Raw genomic sequence first — 17,065 nt, 5'->3', positions numbered from 1 at the left:
CTCTTAGTGCCAAGCACATCAGCCTCTTTGCCTCCAGCTCGAATCAGCTTGCTCCCACCCCCACGACAACCGTCGTCTGCCCTCCAACCGCCACTTTCCTTTTCATCCAGACTCCGTCATTCCCCAGTCTGTTCGCCTATTTATTCCCTCTTCTCACCGTCCTTTTCATTCCGATATTGGCGCTGAGAAGGCGTTGCGATCTGGGAAGAGTGTTCTGCATCTTCTGGATGACAATTGTGGCCACTGTGGTTTGGAGTAGCGTGTCATCTCGTGTTTCCTCCGCATTGGTGCCTCCCTGTTTTGCCCTAGTTGAGATCGTGGTCACTCGTGCTTGGATAGCAGTTTCGGGTTGTGTTGCTTCACTACATGCCCATCTTCTTCTCCACGGTGCGGGTTATGTCCGCATGATGGGTTTCGCAGCCTCGAGCCATGCTGGCTGGCTTATTGTTGCTGGGCTCCTTCTTCGTGCCCCATACATTTTGAACCAGATTCAACCCTCAGACGTGCTTGCCATTCTCGTTGCCTTTGTTTTTCCTCTCTTTATTGACGCCTCCCTCCATCGCCGCACGATGTGGCTCATATATTTTGTGGATGGGACGGCTGGTTCGGAGGTGCAAACTGTGCGCATAATCTGGGACCGTGTCATGGAACAAGTGAGCGGCTACGTTGTGTTTCCCCTGACGTGGTCAACTAGCGATCTTGTAGTAAGACTTTTCTTTCTTTTCCCGCTCCTTTTAGTTGTACTCAACTCGAAGTAGATGCTTGTTGGACCCACGCTACTCCATCTCCTCATTCTCACTGGGGCCTTCGCCTTCTTCGTCGCGATCCGGATTCCGAGCTTCACATTGGGTGCTCTCCTCCACCTGCACAACTATGTTGTCCACCTCGTCTCAGGCCTCTTGATTTTTGTAGGAGGTTTTAGGCTAATATACTCCGCTCTCTTGGTCGCCGCATCACTTCGATTTGCTTCGAATCCCTCACTTGGCCTATTTCTCGACCGACTGTTGGAAGTGTTTTTGTCGCGCTTCTCTGTCGTTCCACCACCCCGAGACATCTTCTACGTGTTGAGAGGCGTAGATGCATGGAAAGCTTCCCAGTCTGTCGAACTGGCTGCCCTCAAGCAAGAAATGCGTGCAGCCGTTATTGACCATCTAGTTGTTGGGTGGGAAATCTGGTCGGCTCTTTGTGTGGCACAAAAACTGGTCAGCTTTCAGTCGCGCTCCCCTGTTAAATTCGTCATTAATATCTCCCAGATTGTTGTTGCTCCTGTTCTTGTGTTTTATTGGGGGCGGCTCTTCGTGAGTCTATATCTGCGTTTATGATATTCAAATCTAACTATTCGTTAGATGCCTCTGTGGTGTCAACTCCGCTGGCTCATTTCTAGTCGCCGGCGTCGTCGAGAATGTATGAGCAGCCGATTCTCTGATGGTCAAATGCTTATATTGTCACAGTATTCGACGTATTGCTCCTTCCACTGCAACGCATTCACTGAAAAGTCGCAACCAAAAAAAAACACTATCAAAATCTTTGCAAGAGCGCAACGTGATGAGAGTCGTCGGGGACGCCTGAGACTCTCATCACCAGTCGACTCCACCCAAATCAACCATGTTCATTGCCTCAAATTTTTCGACGAAAGTATCAAGTTGACACAGCAAAGCAACTACGGGTCCCGCTGGACTAGACTATCGGTCTCCTTTGCTTTTTGGGAGCTTTCACCGTTGCCGTTTTCCGGCATGAATCATTTCGAGCGAGAACCGGGAATGCTATATGGATACGAAGCTCCAAGTCAACCTACCAATCGAGAATAATACCGACCCTCGAAGCCTCATAGCGGGCGCTGATCGATAATTGAATTCCTTCGACCATCAGCATCCCCCCCGCTAACCGTATAGTGTGGAGGACGAATTTTCGAGCGAGAATTGGGAGCGATATGCGTCTACGACCCTCCAAGTTAACACCAATCGAGAATCGGATACCGACCGTTGGAGGATGACACCAGTCTGTTGGAGCGAGAATCGTGGACGACACCCTCGACACCCTTTCATCTCACCAGTCCCACAATCGAGAATCGGGCCATCGACCGTTGGAGGAGTTCAAGGCTCAGCGCGGAGCAAGCGAGAATCGGAAAACCGACCCTTGGGACGCGCGACAGCAGCAGCAAGAATCGATTGAGAATCGACACGGCGACGAACGAAGGCTATTCAGGCCCCGCGATCAGCTAACTCGACCGTCGATACTTGCGATGTACGAACTCCCCGATTGAGAATCGGTGGACCGACCGTTGTGGGAGAAGAGAAAAGCGGTTAGAAAGAAGAGCAACGATTTGGCTCTGTCCAATGGGGGAGACATGCTCTTCATTCACTTATGGTGTTGGTATTAGGAGTCGTAGAGTTACCAATGGTACTCTAAGTTGCTTGTAGCTAGCTTGTGGTAGTATGAGTTCCCTTCTTTTGCAATATACTTGTTACGAAAGACAGAAACTCGGAGTCTTGGATTAGCCCGACAAACTTGATGACATCAGCGAAAGCTTCTCTTTCCCCGTCAACAATATCGCTTAATGCTTGAACGCAACTCTCGCCTACCACCTTTTTGACCCAGAAGCAGGAGGAAATGCGAAAGTACGTGGCTGACATCATTATTTGCAAGCAGCTGAACTGACCAAATCCATAGTCTCGTCCATGTCTCCCAGAACAGATGAGAAACGACGCGGTTGGTCTCTGTGTGCTGTTGTAGCTGTATTTGCCTGTGTCAAACGCTTCCCATTGGACTTTACCCTCCCGACGCTCCCAGCTGCGCTCGAATCCGCGTTCACCATCACCGAAGCAGTACTCATAGAGGTCGGCTTTCGCCCGCTGCTCCTTGTGGTGGCCAGCCATATTGGGTTCATGCTATTCGTGAAAGTCGGTGCTCACATGTGGAGTCGGCGCCACCCCGCTCGACCTGAGGGAACGCTCATCTACCTCGCCGTCATTGTCCTGCCCATTGCCTTCAACTTCATCGCTCCCCGCCTCAACAAGATACCTTGGTTGATATACCAACTCGCATCGGCAATGGGAGCCTTTCCCACAGTAAACGAGCTCCGCGAGCACCTGATACGACTGGACTGCTACGCTGCAGATTCATGGGCCAGCGAAGCATACCATCAACCGGTAAGTGGCTCTCGCTCGTCAGTCATCCTTCTGAAACGGCTATAGATGATTATGGCACCAATCATTCTGCATTCTGTGACACTTTTCGTCTCCTACGGGCTAGTCAAGCTGGTTCTCATTGGCCAATGTCTCCGAAAACAGCTTCTTTATTGCCCACTGCTTTTCACCTTGTATTGTGTATGTTTCACATTCATCTGGGCTGCCGATTTTGCGTTGTTGCTCGGACTTCTCCTCTGGGGTGCCCTACCAAGGCGAAGATCCATTTTCCTCCGCGCTATCATCTCCGCATCCGCACGCAAGCAGGCTACAAAAATTTGGGAGTCAATAATAGGAAATCTCGAGGCATTCCAACTGACTCAGCGTATCGAGTTTGACCACTTGTTGTCAGAACGCCGAGCCGCGTTCATCGCTGGCTTCAAGCAGTCATATCTCGGATGGGAGGAGTTGACTGTGGCCTGCCGCCTGGTTCGTTCTTTTTCTTTTGATTTAAGACTGGTTAAAAACTGTTGCAGCTCGTCGTTCTGCCAGCCGCATTCTTCTATATCCGATTTGGCGTGGGCCAGTTAACACGATCTTAGGCGAACGTGGTCCGATTTTACGCTTTTCACGAACTCTTAACCTGGGCAACTTCAACTCCAGGTTCGCGGTTAGCATTTCGTCTGACGCTCCTTTGGTTAGGCTTGATCGAGGATATCAACTCAGAGCTCGGGAAGAAGAGGAAGTGGGGACTGAAGAGCTTTGAACAGACTTTATTTTCTTTCACGTACAGCATACAAATTCCGTTCATAAGAAGTATCGGTGCCATGGCAAGCAGTTTTGTGGCGGCTCCCATAAACCCTACGCTCTGCGCGGTCCACAAAATGTACACCAGACTTGTTGCTAAGAGGACCAGAAGGGAGAATTGTTATGCCTCTTCTACAAACGGCGTCGATGCTTCCGAATCTACTTCCATGTCCGTGTCAGCAACGACCTTCATCGGCTCTGACCGCGTCGCAAACTCAGCCAGCTGCCGCCTAAGAAAACTGTCATTCACAGTCCGAGTAACACACAATAGCGCACCGTTTCCGATCCCGCAACTCAGTAAGCATCGCAATGACCTCGACCTGCTCCTCAGTCCGCAGGTTACCACCGGGCAGGTTAGTTGCAAGCTCCTTTGCCTGGTTCAACGCGCTTTTGAACTCGTTTGTCTGCGTAGAAAATAGAAGCGTTTGGATTTGAGGGTGCGGAGCAGGAATTTACAGCATTGAGCACGGCCTGTCTAGCCTGCGGAGTTACGGTCCCATCCGGCCCTTGTATGAGCTCGAGGACCGTGATCAGCTTGGGGAGGAGACTGTCGAAGAGCGCGACTGGTAACGGGTTCGTGGTCATCGACACGCAGTGTCACAGACGTTACATGATGACGCAAGCAAGCAAATGATCCTTATTCGCTAGCCTCCAGGATATACCTAGCAAACTTCTCTGCCATTTCTACAGCTACATCCATATCCTGCTGCTCCAGCTCGCGCAAAGTACTAATGTCCCCCTTCAACAAATCCTCCATATCGACTGCGGGAAGCGGCTTTGGCTGGTGGCTAGAGTTTGAACTACCACCAGACCTATCGATCTTCGCTTCACGCATCGATGCTGATAGACCGGCCGCAAATTCGCGGCTCTTCCGAATCGGTCTTACTAGAGCAGCGGCACGTGAGCCCGAAGGCGGCGTATACTCCAAAACATCGTCACTGTCGATGTCGACGCGTTTGGGCCGAAAAACCTCGTCATCAGGCAACCGGGAGCTGCGTCGTCGACTGGAAGAGCGGTATTTTACAGAAAAGGCTCCGGATTGCGGTGTCCGTACTGACGAGCTCCCCGAGACGTTTCGTCGATGGGCCAAAACTGGCGGTGGTGGCTGATCATCTTCTTCCTGAAGCATCGCTTCCACAGCAGCCTCCGATTTCTCCCGCAATCTCAGTAGCAAAGCGTCCGTCTTTTCCAAATTCCGCGTCCGCGCAAACAAGTTCCTCACCACGTCAACCCCAAACCCATGGTTTTTCGCCATTGCCACGAACACCTGCGCCGAAAGATCCGCATTCACCGCTGTGTCCTCATCAGGGGAATTTCCAAGAGAGGCACGGGTGGGGAATATCGAGCTTTCTCGTGGCCCGCGAGGTTGGGGAGCGCTAACGCGACGGTGTTGCGGCGCCGGGAGTGATTGGCGCGGCATCACAATCGTTTTTTTGTGGAAATCGATAGCGGGAAGACTGCGTCTCCGAGCAACGTCGTGGTCGGCCACCACCGACAAGAGACGGTTATTATTGATGCGTCGACTGAACGTGCTTTCGAACTGGGAAGTGCGCTTGCCTTGTCCAGAAAGCGGGGACCGGGGGTGTTGGCGGGAGAGGCTTGCGCGCGGGGGAGAAGGAAGCTGGTATCGCTGTGAATTCGCGTCAGTGTTGGGACTTGGTGCACGGGAACGGCGTGTTGATTCATGCTCGCTGATGACAGAGCGAGGCGCCTCGTTGCGTGACCGTCGGCCAGCGAAGAACAGCTTCTGTGGTGGTTGATTAGGTTGGGCTAGATTGCGAAGAGGATGTCTTTTGGCAGGGGCAGCGTCATGCGAGCTGATTTCGTCTTCAGGAGTGAGCAAAGTGGTCAAATCGAAAGGGCTTGTGGGAGTGCGAGGCGTGGGGGAATGGCCACCAATCGGTGATCCCCAGTCAAGAGGGCTGGTTGAGCGGTGAGGTTGTGCAGGAGTGACTTTGGAAGAAGATGTAATTGCATTGACTTGGGGTATGCGACTGGTGGCAACATCGGGTTTTTCGATGACGGCTTGAGCCGCATTTCGTTCTTTCGGCGAAGCAGAGACTCCCAACGGAAAAGGTTTTGCGGGAGTAAGTTGTACTTTGGACGAAGATGCAACAGCATTGACTCGTTGTATACGACTGGTGTCAACCTTGGTTATTCCGACCACGGGTTGCAAACCCTTTCGTCCTTTCGGCGGATTAGGAACTCCCAACGGAGGGGGTTTGGCGGGAGTAAGGTGTACTTTGGATGAAGATGCAATGGCATTGACTTGTGGTATGTGACCGGTGGCCACCTTGCGTTTTTCGACCACTACTTGGGCAGGCTTTTGTTCTTTCGGGAAAACAGGCTGGCCTGGACGGGGGGATCGCGGCTTTCTATTAGCGGATGGTGTGAGTTTAGCAGGTGATGGTTTTGGCGGCTGGCTACGATTTGGGGTTGCGTCGTCATCGCTATCGCTATCCAGTAATAACTTTCGAAAGGGCTTCTTGACGATCGTATGGGCTTTGGCAGGCAAAAGCTGGGCTCCTTTCGCTGCTTGTTGCGAGCTGCGAATCGGAGGCCATGGGCCCGCTTGGTCGTCACTGTCACTGTCGCCTTCCGCCAATAGCTTTCGATGGGGCTTCCCCACAGCCAGCTTGCTACGGAAAGGCCCCTCGTCAATCCGAGCAAGTCTGCGGGGCATTGGCGGCCGCGGATCATCCTCTTCGGATGAGCTTTCTTCGCTCTTATTAGATGCTGTTGTCGGAGGCCGGGAGACGGTGTCTGCGGGTGTTGGTGGCAAAGAGACGAAATCGTTGTCGACAATGGTTGATCGAGGAATAAGGGGTCTCGGTTTAGCTGGATGGGGTTTCGCAACCGAATCGAGGCTCGGATATATATTAATATTGGGCACAATTTGGGATGCCTCGCTGAATTTGTTCATAAGAATCCAAGCATCTGACAGGGGCTTGAAACACACCTTGACTCGCTCGAACTTTCGACTGCCTCAAGAATCTCTGGCGCGGGCTCATCCTCCTCTTCTTCCTCCCGTTGCTCAGCTTTAGCTTTCTTCCTCGGTATGGTAGACGGAACATATTTCCGCTTGCGACCTGCATTGGTGTCGCTTTCGATTTCAGAGTCAACAGTCTTTTTCGTCCCATTGACATGCCCTGGATTCGCTGTTGGGAGATTCTTGCGGATCTGATATTTCTTGATGCGTTGGTCAAACTCGGCTTGGTGCTTCATATAGCGTTCGCGCCAACCGCCCCATGGATGACGACTAGCCCAAGCCCACTTCTTGTCTGCCTGGAGATCGAAATCTTCTGTGAGGATGGGAAAGCTGAGAGAAATAGCAGCGTACATTCAGAGTCAGCGTCTGATAGACTTTGTTGCCTTTACGGCCTTGAACGCCAGGATTATACTTGGCCAAGTATTTGACAAGCAGTGTATCGTCGTCGGAATCATATTGTACACGCGTACTGAAAACGCGTCAACTCCAGCAAGATAAAGCTAAATGCAGACCTAGCCATGACACCTGGGACTAACGACGCGGTTCGCTTTTACCCTGGGCGTAGTCGGGAACAAGTTGATGTGTCACACAACGTGACTTGTGACACACCTCCCGACAATTTCCTTTCCCTTCCGCTCGCTGACGATGGTGGTGTCGCGGGCCATTCTCAACCGTGCCCTCCGGTCTGCTCGTCCCACGGTGCGCTTCAGACGCCTTTTCGTCTTGTCTCCTCACTCTTTTCAGTCATTGCGTGGCCTTGCGACTGTTCACAACCCTGGCCCTTTTACTGAAATTTCGCGGCTTTCGAATGGCCTGACGGTTGCGACCGAATCACATCCTCACGCCCAGACAGCTACCGTTGGCGTCTGGATAGATGCAGGCTCTCGGGCAGAGACTGACGCTACCAACGGTACCGCCCACTTCTTGGAGCACATGGCATTCAAGGGCACCGGCAAACGGACACAGCATGGTCTCGAGCTCGAAGTAGAGAACATTGGCGCTCACCTGAATGCCTACACCTCCCGCGAACAGACCGTTTACTACGCCAAAAGCTTCCGCAAAGACGTACCTGTCGCTGTCGACATCATCAGCGACATTCTCCAAAACTCGAAGCTCGAGGCGGGTGCTATTGAGCGCGAGCGGGATGTCATCTTGCGGGAGCAACAGGAGGTCGACAAACAAATGGAAGAGGTCGTTTTCGATCATTTACATTCCGTTGCTTTCCAACGTTCGTAGTAATTCTCAGTCGATGACTTTTTTTACTCATTCCTCGAATAGGTCAACCGCTTGGACGTACTATTCTTGGGCCAAAAGGTGTGTCCAGCAATGATAATAATCTGCTCCTGCGCTGACTAGAACACTGCAGCTAACATCCTTTCCATCAAACGCGACGACCTGGATGCCTACATCAAGACCAACTACGCAGCCGACCGCATGGTTCTCGTTGGCGCTGGTGGTGTTGACCATGGCGAACTTGTCAAGCTCGCTGAAAAGCACTTTTCTGGACTCCCTACCTCCCCCACTCCCATTCGTCTCGGCACTTCTTCGCAACCAAAACCGTCATTTGTTGGTTCCGAAGTCCGTCTTCGAGATGACGAGCTGGGTCTTGCCCATATTGCCATTGCTGTGGAGGGTGTGGGCTGGTCATCACCCGACTACTTCCCTATGATGGTCCTCCAAAGCATCTTCGGCAACTGGGATCGCTCTCTTGGTTCTGCTCCTCATCTCTCTTCCCGACTTTCAAGCATAATTTCTTCAAACAACCTCGCTAACTCATTCATGAGCTTCAGCACGAGTTACTCCGACACAGGCTTGTGGGGAATCTACCTTGTCAGTGAGAACCTGATGAACCTTGACGATCTTTCCCACTTCACCCTCCGCGAATGGGCACGGATGAGCATATCACCCACCAGTGTCGAGGTTGAGCGCGCCAAGAGCCAGCTTAAGGCCGGTCTGCTTCTTGGGTTGGATGGTACGACTGCAATTGCGGAAGATATTGGCCGCCAGATTGTGACTACTGGTCGTCGTATGTCGCCCCAACAAACCGAACAGGCTGTGGATGCGGTCACCGTTGACGACATCATCCGCGTTGCCAAAAAATACTTGTGGGACAAAGATGTGCTTTTTTTCGCTTTGTCGTCTCTTACTCTTACTGACTTCGGTTTTCTTAGATTGCCATGGCTGCTATTGGAAACATCGACGGTCTCTTAGATTACAACCGTATTCGTACCGACATGTCGCGCATGACGGTGTAGATGAAAAAATAATGTTCATACTTCTTTATCATGCTGGTGATCAGGAAAACTTACCTATTCATGTCCATTAGCGACTACAGTATCTACCAAGAGCATATGCCTCTTGTGAATCGGTGGCCTTGGACACGAGTGCAAAGTGAAGTTTTTTTGATCGCGTGACGTGACACCTCGCGACTCATTTCACTCCAAACTATGAACAATACCCCAGATGTCCACCCTCCTGCCCTTTCATAAGACCATACTAGAGCGCATTCATGACCCTACGAACAACGACCTCTTAGTTCTTGCCCGTGGGCTTGGCCTACGGCGCATCATCTGCACGCTTCTAAAAATTTACGACACCCCTGGAAGCACAGTGCTCCTCGTCAATGCTACACCAGAGGAGGAGCTGGAGATTGGTGAGGAACTGGGAATAATGGGCTGTCGAAATCCAGGACTGCGTGTAATTGGCTACGAGACGCAGAACAAGGACCGGTATGTGTTTGTTCGAGCTTTGCAATGCTAGCTGAAATCTCGAAAGGCAAGCTCTCTACCTCTCTGGCGGCCTGTTCTCAGTCACTTCGCGGATTCTCGTGGTCGATATGTTGCAGGGGGACTTACCAACCGCTAAGGTCACTGGGATGCTTGTCCTCCACGCGGAAAGGTCAGGTCGTTTGAAACAAACTAATTGCACTAAACGATGGTAGAGTTACTCCTCTCGCTCTAGAGGCGTTTATCATCCGGCTGTATCGCGAGAAGAACAAGACGGGGTTCTTGAAGGGCTTCACCGACCAGGCAGAGCACATCAGCAGCGGCATATCTCCCCTCAAGAACATCATGAAAGAGCTGCAGCTCCGAAATGTTCATATCTATCCGCGGTGAGACCATTTTTCTCACCACACCGACCTGCTTACCTGCATAGATTCCAAGAAGACATCAAAAAGTCATTGGAACGGCGTCGAGCAGATGTTGTCGAGCTTTCGCAGCACATGACAGAGACAATGGCTGGGATTCACCACGCAATAATCGAATGCATGAACTCTACGCTCGCCGAGTTAAAGCGGTCATACTCGACTCTCGACCTTGACGAGCTAACAGTCGAAAACGCATATTTTCGCTCTTTTGATGTCATCGTCCGGCGGCAGCTCGACTCCGTCTGGCACAAAACGGGACCAAAAACGAAGCAACTTGTGTCAGACTTGGGCGTCCTCCGGCGACTGCTAACCTATCTTCTCACTTACGACCCTCTACAATTCCACGCATATCTCGAAACCCTTCTGGCAACGGGGTCAGTAACCGTCATGGGTGTGAAGGAAAACAGGAGTCCGTGGATGATCAGCGACGTTGCCCATCTCATTTTTGACGGGGCAAGACGAAGATGTTACCTGGGAAATTTCAAACCCAAACCGCCCCCAGCGCAGAACGATGACGACGATGGTTGGGCAGCGCTGGATGAATTGGACGGTATCGAAGTGCAAGCCAAAGCGGATGTCAGACCACAATGGCTTCCCTACGGCTTGGAACCTGTACTCGAAGAACTCCCTAAGTGGGGTTTATTGGCCGAAGCGTTGCAGGAGATTGAGGGGGATATATTGCGCATCGAAACTGCCGACATGACGCGCAAAGGGCCGCCCCTCCCCGGCTCAAACGTCGTTTTGATCATGACGTCTTCAACGCGAACGTGTCGCGTTATCTCCGAGTTCCTGTCCACCAAAGACGATTCCTTACCAAGAGGTGCCCAAGGCCGGGCGATGCTAATGAAGCGACTGAGGGTTTACTTATGGTGGAAGACAACATTGGCGCGGAGGAAAGCGGATGGAAAACCTGGGTTTGGGATGCCGGATATCATACCTGGCGAAAGCGGGTTCAAGCAGGGGTATCCGACTGAAGAGCGTGGGGTTGGCACTCAAATAAGCGAAGCGTTGAAGAAAAAAGACCGGGAAATGGCTGACCGCAATGCTCGTAGGCGAAGAGTGCGTGGTGGGGCACCTACTCCTTCTGCGACCACTCGAGATTTGCCAGGCGACAGTGCTGATGCAGCCATTGGGACTATGAACACTGAAGCGGACGACATTGCTGCTTTGTATGGTTTCATTCTTGCTGAGGAATGATGATTGACTGCTGACAGTTGGCAAAACCACGGCGAGTCTGTGGAACAACCCGAAGTCAACATCGAGCTGCTTCAATTCGATGTTACTGAACTGGAGCAAGAGTTCGACACGCATTATGGCCTGTTGGCGCCGCAGCAGACTGTTGTCGTTCGAGCTTATGGAGGCGACGCGGATGACCGCATGCTAGCTGAGCTCCAGCCCAGGTTTATCGTGATGTATGAACCCAATATGGACTTTGTTCGACGAATCGAGGTACTTTCTGTCTCCTCCGGTAACAAAGCTAATAGCCTTAGGTTTACCGTAGCTCCAGTCCCGGCCTCAACGTCCGGGTATACCACATGATCTATGGCAACTCGAGCGAAGAACATCGGTATCTAGCCGGTGTGCGTAAAGAGAAGGATGCCTTCCAGCGCCTGATCAAGGAGCGCGGGACCATGCTCTTACCGATATTCGAGGACAAGGCGGACGCGAGAAGCGACGCGTTGATCAAGACCATTAGCACGCGAATTGCGGGAGGGAGACGTGAGGTTCGAGCAGAGCCTGCTCAAGTCATCGTCGACATGCGAGAGTTTCGCTCGTCGTTGCCGTCACTTTTACATGCAGCGAGTATGTTGGTCATCCCGGCGACATTGACAGTCGGCGACTATATCTTGACGCCCGATATTTGTGTCGAACGCAAGAGTATACCGGATTTGGTGTCCAGCTTCAACAGTGGGCGGTTGTATGTCATCTTCTTCTTTTCCATTTGGACAAGGCTTATCTTACTACAGGTATACCCAATGTGAGCTGATGTCGGTACACTACAAGCACCCCGTGCTCTTGATTGAATTCGAGGAGGACAAGGCGTTTTCGTTGGAGGTACTTGGGTTCATTGACTTTACTTTCATGGCTGACTGGCCTAGGTTGTCTCAGACATGAAATCCTATGCGAAGCCGACTGGGAAATACCCACCCAAAGCGGGTGGGTCGAAGGATAAAGACAACGCTCAGCCGCTTCTCCAATCGAAACTGGTTCTGCTCTTACTCTCCTTCCCGCGCTTGCGAATCATCTGGGCCTCGTCACCCCATAGCTCGGCTGAAATCTTCGCCGACCTCAAAGCGAATAACGCGGAACCCAGTCCACACGAGGCCATCGCGATCGGGGCAGAAGCCGACCCGGATGTCGGCGCGGGGGTAAATGCAGCGGCAGAAGAGCTGTTGCGGGCTCTGCCTGGAGTCACAGCAAAGAATGTCGCGTATGTGGCCAGTAAGATCCAGAGTGTACGGGCTCTGTGTGACATGACGCTGGTGGAGGTGCAGGGAATTTTAGGGGTGGAGCCTGGCAAGGCTTGTTTTGATTTTTTACACAAAGGGGATCAAAAGAGGTGAATGATGGTGCTTTTCATGGTGTTTGTCGAGTTTGGGACCATAATTACACCTTTTTCAAGGCTACTGAATGTGGAATAGAAGCCATTTCCTTTCGCAAGCTTTCATCTGAGCGAAATTGATATCCACAGACTGCAATCGACGACTCAGATCACGGTGGCTAAGGAAGGCGTGATGGAGGTGTGACACTCCATCTACTTCTTGACCTCAAACCCCATCGACCTCTACTGTCGATGGATTTTCCCTCCAAGCCCTCTGGTATAGCTACCTCAGCCATCTGCACCCTACTTTTTTATCTTCCTCTGGATACTCTTTTGCGGTACCACTGACGATAACTTCAACAAGAACGATAATCTTGTCACTATTGGCAGTGACGGCGACGATCCAGATTGTTCTCGTATATGATGTACGTCTCTTCGACCCCGGATCAACCTCACAATATTTCTGCTAGGCACTGGCTTTTTTAGTCATGTCTACGATTGCTCTCAGTGGCACGATTCCTACGGCTTATGCTTGCTAGTGTGTCTTTTTTTAGCACTCAACTTCTACGAGTCTTTTCCCCAGATTATGTTAATGACTCTCTGAACTTGGTCTCCCTCGACATTCGGCGATAACTGGCCAGCAGCGTGTTGTTAACCCCCAGCGCCAAAATCGCTTTCGATTCACCGCGGGAGAGCAGAGACGGAAGTACGGTACTGGTGAGGCCGCGCTACGGGAAGCCTCCGTTGGCGGAGTCCCGGCAAGCAGAGTTGATACTGGCTACCAAACGACTGGGCGACTGCGACAAGACAAAAGCTCCCCGGGCAGAAGAGTGTGTGGAGAATGATGGGTTATGGCTCAGCCACACCGAACTCTCGACTGCTCTGAAGACGCCAACGAACGAGAGGATCGATGGAGGTGTTGTATGCGGTCATGCGTGGCACGGTCAGCTTTGAGCCACCGCCATTCGACTTTGTTGGATGTTGGGCTTGTGGAGGGCTCGTAGGATATGTGCTTGCTTGTATTCTTGCTGTAACGAAGCTTTTGAGAGAAGACCATCTTGCCACGACTTGAGAGTCAAAAAGTAAAAACTTGAATGTAACTCGCTGACCGGCAATCAAAGCTTTCCACGATTCTCTTCCTCTCCCTTCATCCCCACTTGTTTACCGCCAACGACTCTCAGGACCAAGATGGCCGCACCCGCTATTGGAATATACCGTTCGACCAGTGGTCATGTTTGTAAACATCCACGCCCACAACCTATGACAGACGTGGGTCCTTCCCTTCACCCGCATGTATTCCTGGCTTATCCCATTTAGTTTGGCCGCGTGGTTCGCATTCAACCTCCTACGCCCCACTCTAGGGAGTCTTTCAACAAGATTGAGACGGAGAACTAGTTTCAATGACCTCGACCATGAAATTTTGGTCCAGATTAATGCTCTGCTGCCCTTCCCGCCAAATCGGGCTGACTTTTCCATGGTCTCCCGACGGACGCGCAAGGTTTTGAGGCCTATCCTCTTCCGACGCGTGCGTTGGCAACCATTTCCAGGCCAGCTGGAATTTATACCGGATTCCTTGATTCCCTTCATCCAGTGCGTGTTTGCTCGACTTTTTCTTCTTTTGCTTATTAGTGTCAGAGTTTTCACTTTATGTGGGGATGCTATTGCTCTTGCGCCTCACCTTCCGTTGGATTACCCCGGGATTGTTGAGATTCTCCGCCAACAACTGCCTACTTTCGTTGTCCTCCACACCTTCATCCTCGGCAAATATATGTATGGTGGCCTCTGGACGGAATTGGTGGATGCTCTATCTGCAGCACCAATGATTACCACACTCGACTTTCTCTCTCGTTGGGAAATGCGCAAGACTACACTGCCTCCATACCTCCTGGACGACAATTTCGTCTCCCCACCGTTCCGAACCATCAACTACCCCTTCCCCACTTGCGTCACAGGGATACGAAACTACGCTTCCTTGTCTCGACGAACCCGTATCGTCCTCGAAACAGAGGGCGCCAACTTGAGGCGGTTGACTTCTGCATGCCATACGACCTTGGAGCATTTGACGATCCCAGGGGAGCTTTTTATTCTGGCGATTGACGTGGCGTTGGACTGGAGTCACCTTCGAGAACTTGTACTCCAAGGTTTCTGGCCACAAGATTATTGCGTCTTTATCCACCCCCCTTTGCTGCTGCCACAAACCCGACTGCTTCATTTGCTAGAAGCATTGCCCAACTTACGCTCCGTGCGGTTGAATATGTCCCTGCGAGAACAGGGACCAAGAGGCGTTACTTACGTCGTGGCGCCGCACAGTCCAGCTCCGGCAGACCCTGCCCATTCTTACGCCACCTCGAGCACTTCGAATTCTCCTCATTGGTGGCAAATGAAAAGCTGCTCTCCTTTCTTCCTAGCGGGTTGGAGTCTCTTTCGCTGAGGCGTTACCCGCTTAGTAATCAGAGTCGAGACGTTTACCAACCAATAGTTTCTTGCTCTCAACTAAACGCGCTACTGGCAGAAGCGGACTTTCCATCGCTTCGAGCTTTCTCAGTGTGGTATGTGATCCCGACGGAAGACGATCTTTACTCGGAGGATTCATTACTCGAGAGCATACCACGGAAATTCCCGCTGCTCGAGAACCTCGTTGTTAACAGGCTCTGGCACCACACGTCACTCGCCTTGAAAGATCGTTGGGACCCCGCCGTATGCACGCCGCTCCGAAGCCCCCCACTTTTTCGCTAATCTTTCTGACAGCCCCGGTTCCGTCGACTCTTGTCGAGGTTACGTCACCTTAAGCACTTGTCACTCAATGTTGACCATCCAGAGCGATTTCGACGCCGCCCTTTCTACCGTCTCGACGACCCTGAACTCGAGGCTCATGTTGAACATCTTGCGGCCCTCGTCATCGAAATCGTCTCTTTGTGTCCGACTTTGCAGCGGGTGTCGATGTATCGGGAGCTCGGCGACAATGTGGCGGTCTATTGGCAGCATTGGGAGGTCATACGGTCGGATGATGGCTCAGTAACCCTCCAACCTTTCTAATTATGGACATACCTCTCTCTCTCTCTCAAACTTACAGTTAGCCCATCATTGTAACCGCGTTGTGATATAAACGATCTTCTTTTGCTGGGGAAAGAGAACACGCTTTTGCTGGTTTGTCAACTGATTCCAAGACTCGAAGTTGTGATTTGAAACAAGTATATTGCGAAAGAGGGCACTAATACTACCACAAGCGAACAACAAACATCTTCGCAGTCGCAGATCACCATTGGTAACTCTACGACTCTCAATAATGGGTCTCTTCCCGAGCCAATTCCGGTCGCTCTTCTATCCGACTTGACCACTCTTCTCTTTTTCCACAACGGTCGGTCCACCGATTCTCAATCGGGGAGTTCGTACATCGCAAGTGTCGACGGTCGAGTTAGCTGATCGCGGGGCTTGTAGCTTGAATACGCCTTCGTTCGTCGCCGTGTCGATTCTCAATCGAAACTTGCTGCTGCTGTCGCGCGTCCCAAGGGTCGGTGTGCCGATTCTCGCTTGCTTCACGCTTGGCTTTGAACTCCTCCAACGATCGATGGCCCGATTCTCGATTGTGGGACTGCCGAGATGATTGGGTGCTCGGTTTCGAGGGTCAAATCTGTCATCCACGATTCTCGCTCCAAAAAAACTGGTGTCGTCCTCTAACGGTCGGTATCCGATTCTCGATTGGCGTATAGTCGTAGACGCACATAACTTCTGATCCTCGCTCTGAACCCGTTCGTGTCCCAGGCGTTCCCGACGATTTTCATCGTGTCGCTTGTGCAAACCGTGGTAGAAAAATGTGTCTCCTCAACAGCTAATCGATATGTCGGAGCAGGGCGACGAATTTATCGAGGTCTATAGACTCATAAGCGGTTGCGCATTACGGATGTCAAGCGTTCATACATTCTCGACGACGGCGTCGACTGGAAACCAGCACGCAGATTTCGCGCAAAAACGGTGCCTGGTGCAAAACATAAGACTTGACATCATAGCAGAACCCTGGACTCACAACGAGCCACCACCAGTAAAAAGCGACGACGGGGACGACAATGACCTGAAGCACCAGTGAGCACCGTATCACGGACTTGAGGAAAGACAAACCAGTCGCTGCACTATACATAAAGCTGCCCAAATTTCAAGGCCAAGGGCTAATTGATCCTCGCAGATCATCCATATTTGCCGCTTGAGTACGGTCAGCATCAGGAAAATGACAACTGAAGCTTTTTGTACTTTTTGAGCTTTTCAAAGTCATAAAAGCCAAAAAAGAGCTGCAAAGTTTAAAAGCTCTTTTGCATCTTTTGAAAGTTATGTTCCTTTCTTTTTTAAGGTAATAAAGCTAGTAAAGCTTCTGTAAGTTCACTCTCAAGTTCTAGCCAAGTTACCTTAAAGGTAGTTGAATCCATCTCTGTTTTGTCTGCATAAATCATAATTGGCATAAA

General features: G+C 51.4%; 6 protein-coding genes across 6 annotated transcripts; 4 read left to right on the top strand and 2 right to left on the bottom strand.

Annotated features, from left to right (window-relative positions):
* Positions 1-2,678: 2,678 nt before the first annotated feature.
* On the top strand, positions 2,679-3,727 carry MIND_00669200 (uncharacterized protein; the record flags this gene model as incomplete). The annotated part of the gene is made up of 3 exons (XM_037363409.1): positions 2,679-3,149; positions 3,195-3,614; positions 3,662-3,727. 3 exons carry the CDS (start codon positions 2,679-2,681, stop codon positions 3,725-3,727), a joined length of 957 nt encoding a protein of 318 aa, XP_037219053.1.
* A 326-nt stretch (positions 3,728-4,053) lies between these two features.
* Positions 4,054-4,517, bottom strand: MIND_00669100 (Mediator of RNA polymerase II transcription subunit 9; the record flags this gene model as incomplete). Its single annotated transcript, XM_037363408.1, has 3 exons — positions 4,054-4,162; positions 4,209-4,336; positions 4,389-4,517. The coding sequence occupies 3 exons, from the start codon at positions 4,515-4,517 to the stop codon at positions 4,054-4,056; spliced, it is 366 nt and encodes a 121-aa protein (XP_037219052.1).
* Positions 4,518-4,569: 52 nt separating this feature from the next.
* On the bottom strand, positions 4,570-7,441 carry MIND_00669000 (Myb-DNA-bind-2 domain-containing protein; the record flags this gene model as incomplete). Its single annotated transcript, XM_037363407.1, has 4 exons — positions 4,570-6,841; positions 6,892-7,217; positions 7,273-7,390; positions 7,434-7,441. The coding sequence occupies 4 exons, from the start codon at positions 7,439-7,441 to the stop codon at positions 4,570-4,572; spliced, it is 2,724 nt and encodes a 907-aa protein (XP_037219051.1).
* Positions 7,442-7,524: 83 nt separating this feature from the next.
* MIND_00668900 (uncharacterized protein) lies at positions 7,525-9,176 on the top strand (the record flags this gene model as incomplete). Its single annotated transcript, XM_037363406.1, has 5 exons — positions 7,525-7,620; positions 7,666-8,149; positions 8,200-8,235; positions 8,288-9,039; positions 9,093-9,176. The coding sequence occupies exons 1-5, from the start codon at positions 7,567-7,569 to the stop codon at positions 9,174-9,176; spliced, it is 1,410 nt and encodes a 469-aa protein (XP_037219050.1). The 5' UTR covers positions 7,525-7,566.
* Positions 9,177-9,384: 208 nt separating this feature from the next.
* Positions 9,385-12,633, top strand: MIND_00668800 (ERCC4 domain-containing protein; the record flags this gene model as incomplete). The annotated part of the gene is made up of 8 exons (XM_037363405.1): positions 9,385-9,650; positions 9,697-9,819; positions 9,863-10,033; positions 10,078-11,238; positions 11,284-11,518; positions 11,560-11,987; positions 12,037-12,124; positions 12,169-12,633. The coding sequence occupies 8 exons, from the start codon at positions 9,385-9,387 to the stop codon at positions 12,631-12,633; spliced, it is 2,937 nt and encodes a 978-aa protein (XP_037219049.1).
* A 1,452-nt stretch (positions 12,634-14,085) lies between these two features.
* On the top strand, positions 14,086-15,647 carry MIND_00668700 (uncharacterized protein; the record flags this gene model as incomplete). The annotated part of the gene is made up of 4 exons (XM_037363404.1): positions 14,086-14,201; positions 14,247-14,752; positions 15,124-15,308; positions 15,360-15,647. 4 exons carry the CDS (start codon positions 14,086-14,088, stop codon positions 15,645-15,647), a joined length of 1,095 nt encoding a protein of 364 aa, XP_037219048.1.
* Between the last annotated feature and the right edge of the window lie 1,418 nt (positions 15,648-17,065).

Source organism: Mycena indigotica (genome assembly GCF_014461135.1).
Source record: "Mycena indigotica strain 171206Taipei chromosome Unknown Mind.scaff0006, whole genome shotgun sequence".
Classification (NCBI taxonomy): Eukaryota; Fungi; Basidiomycota; class Agaricomycetes; order Agaricales; family Mycenaceae; genus Mycena; species Mycena indigotica.
This window is presented reverse-complemented; position numbering and strand designations above follow the sequence as displayed.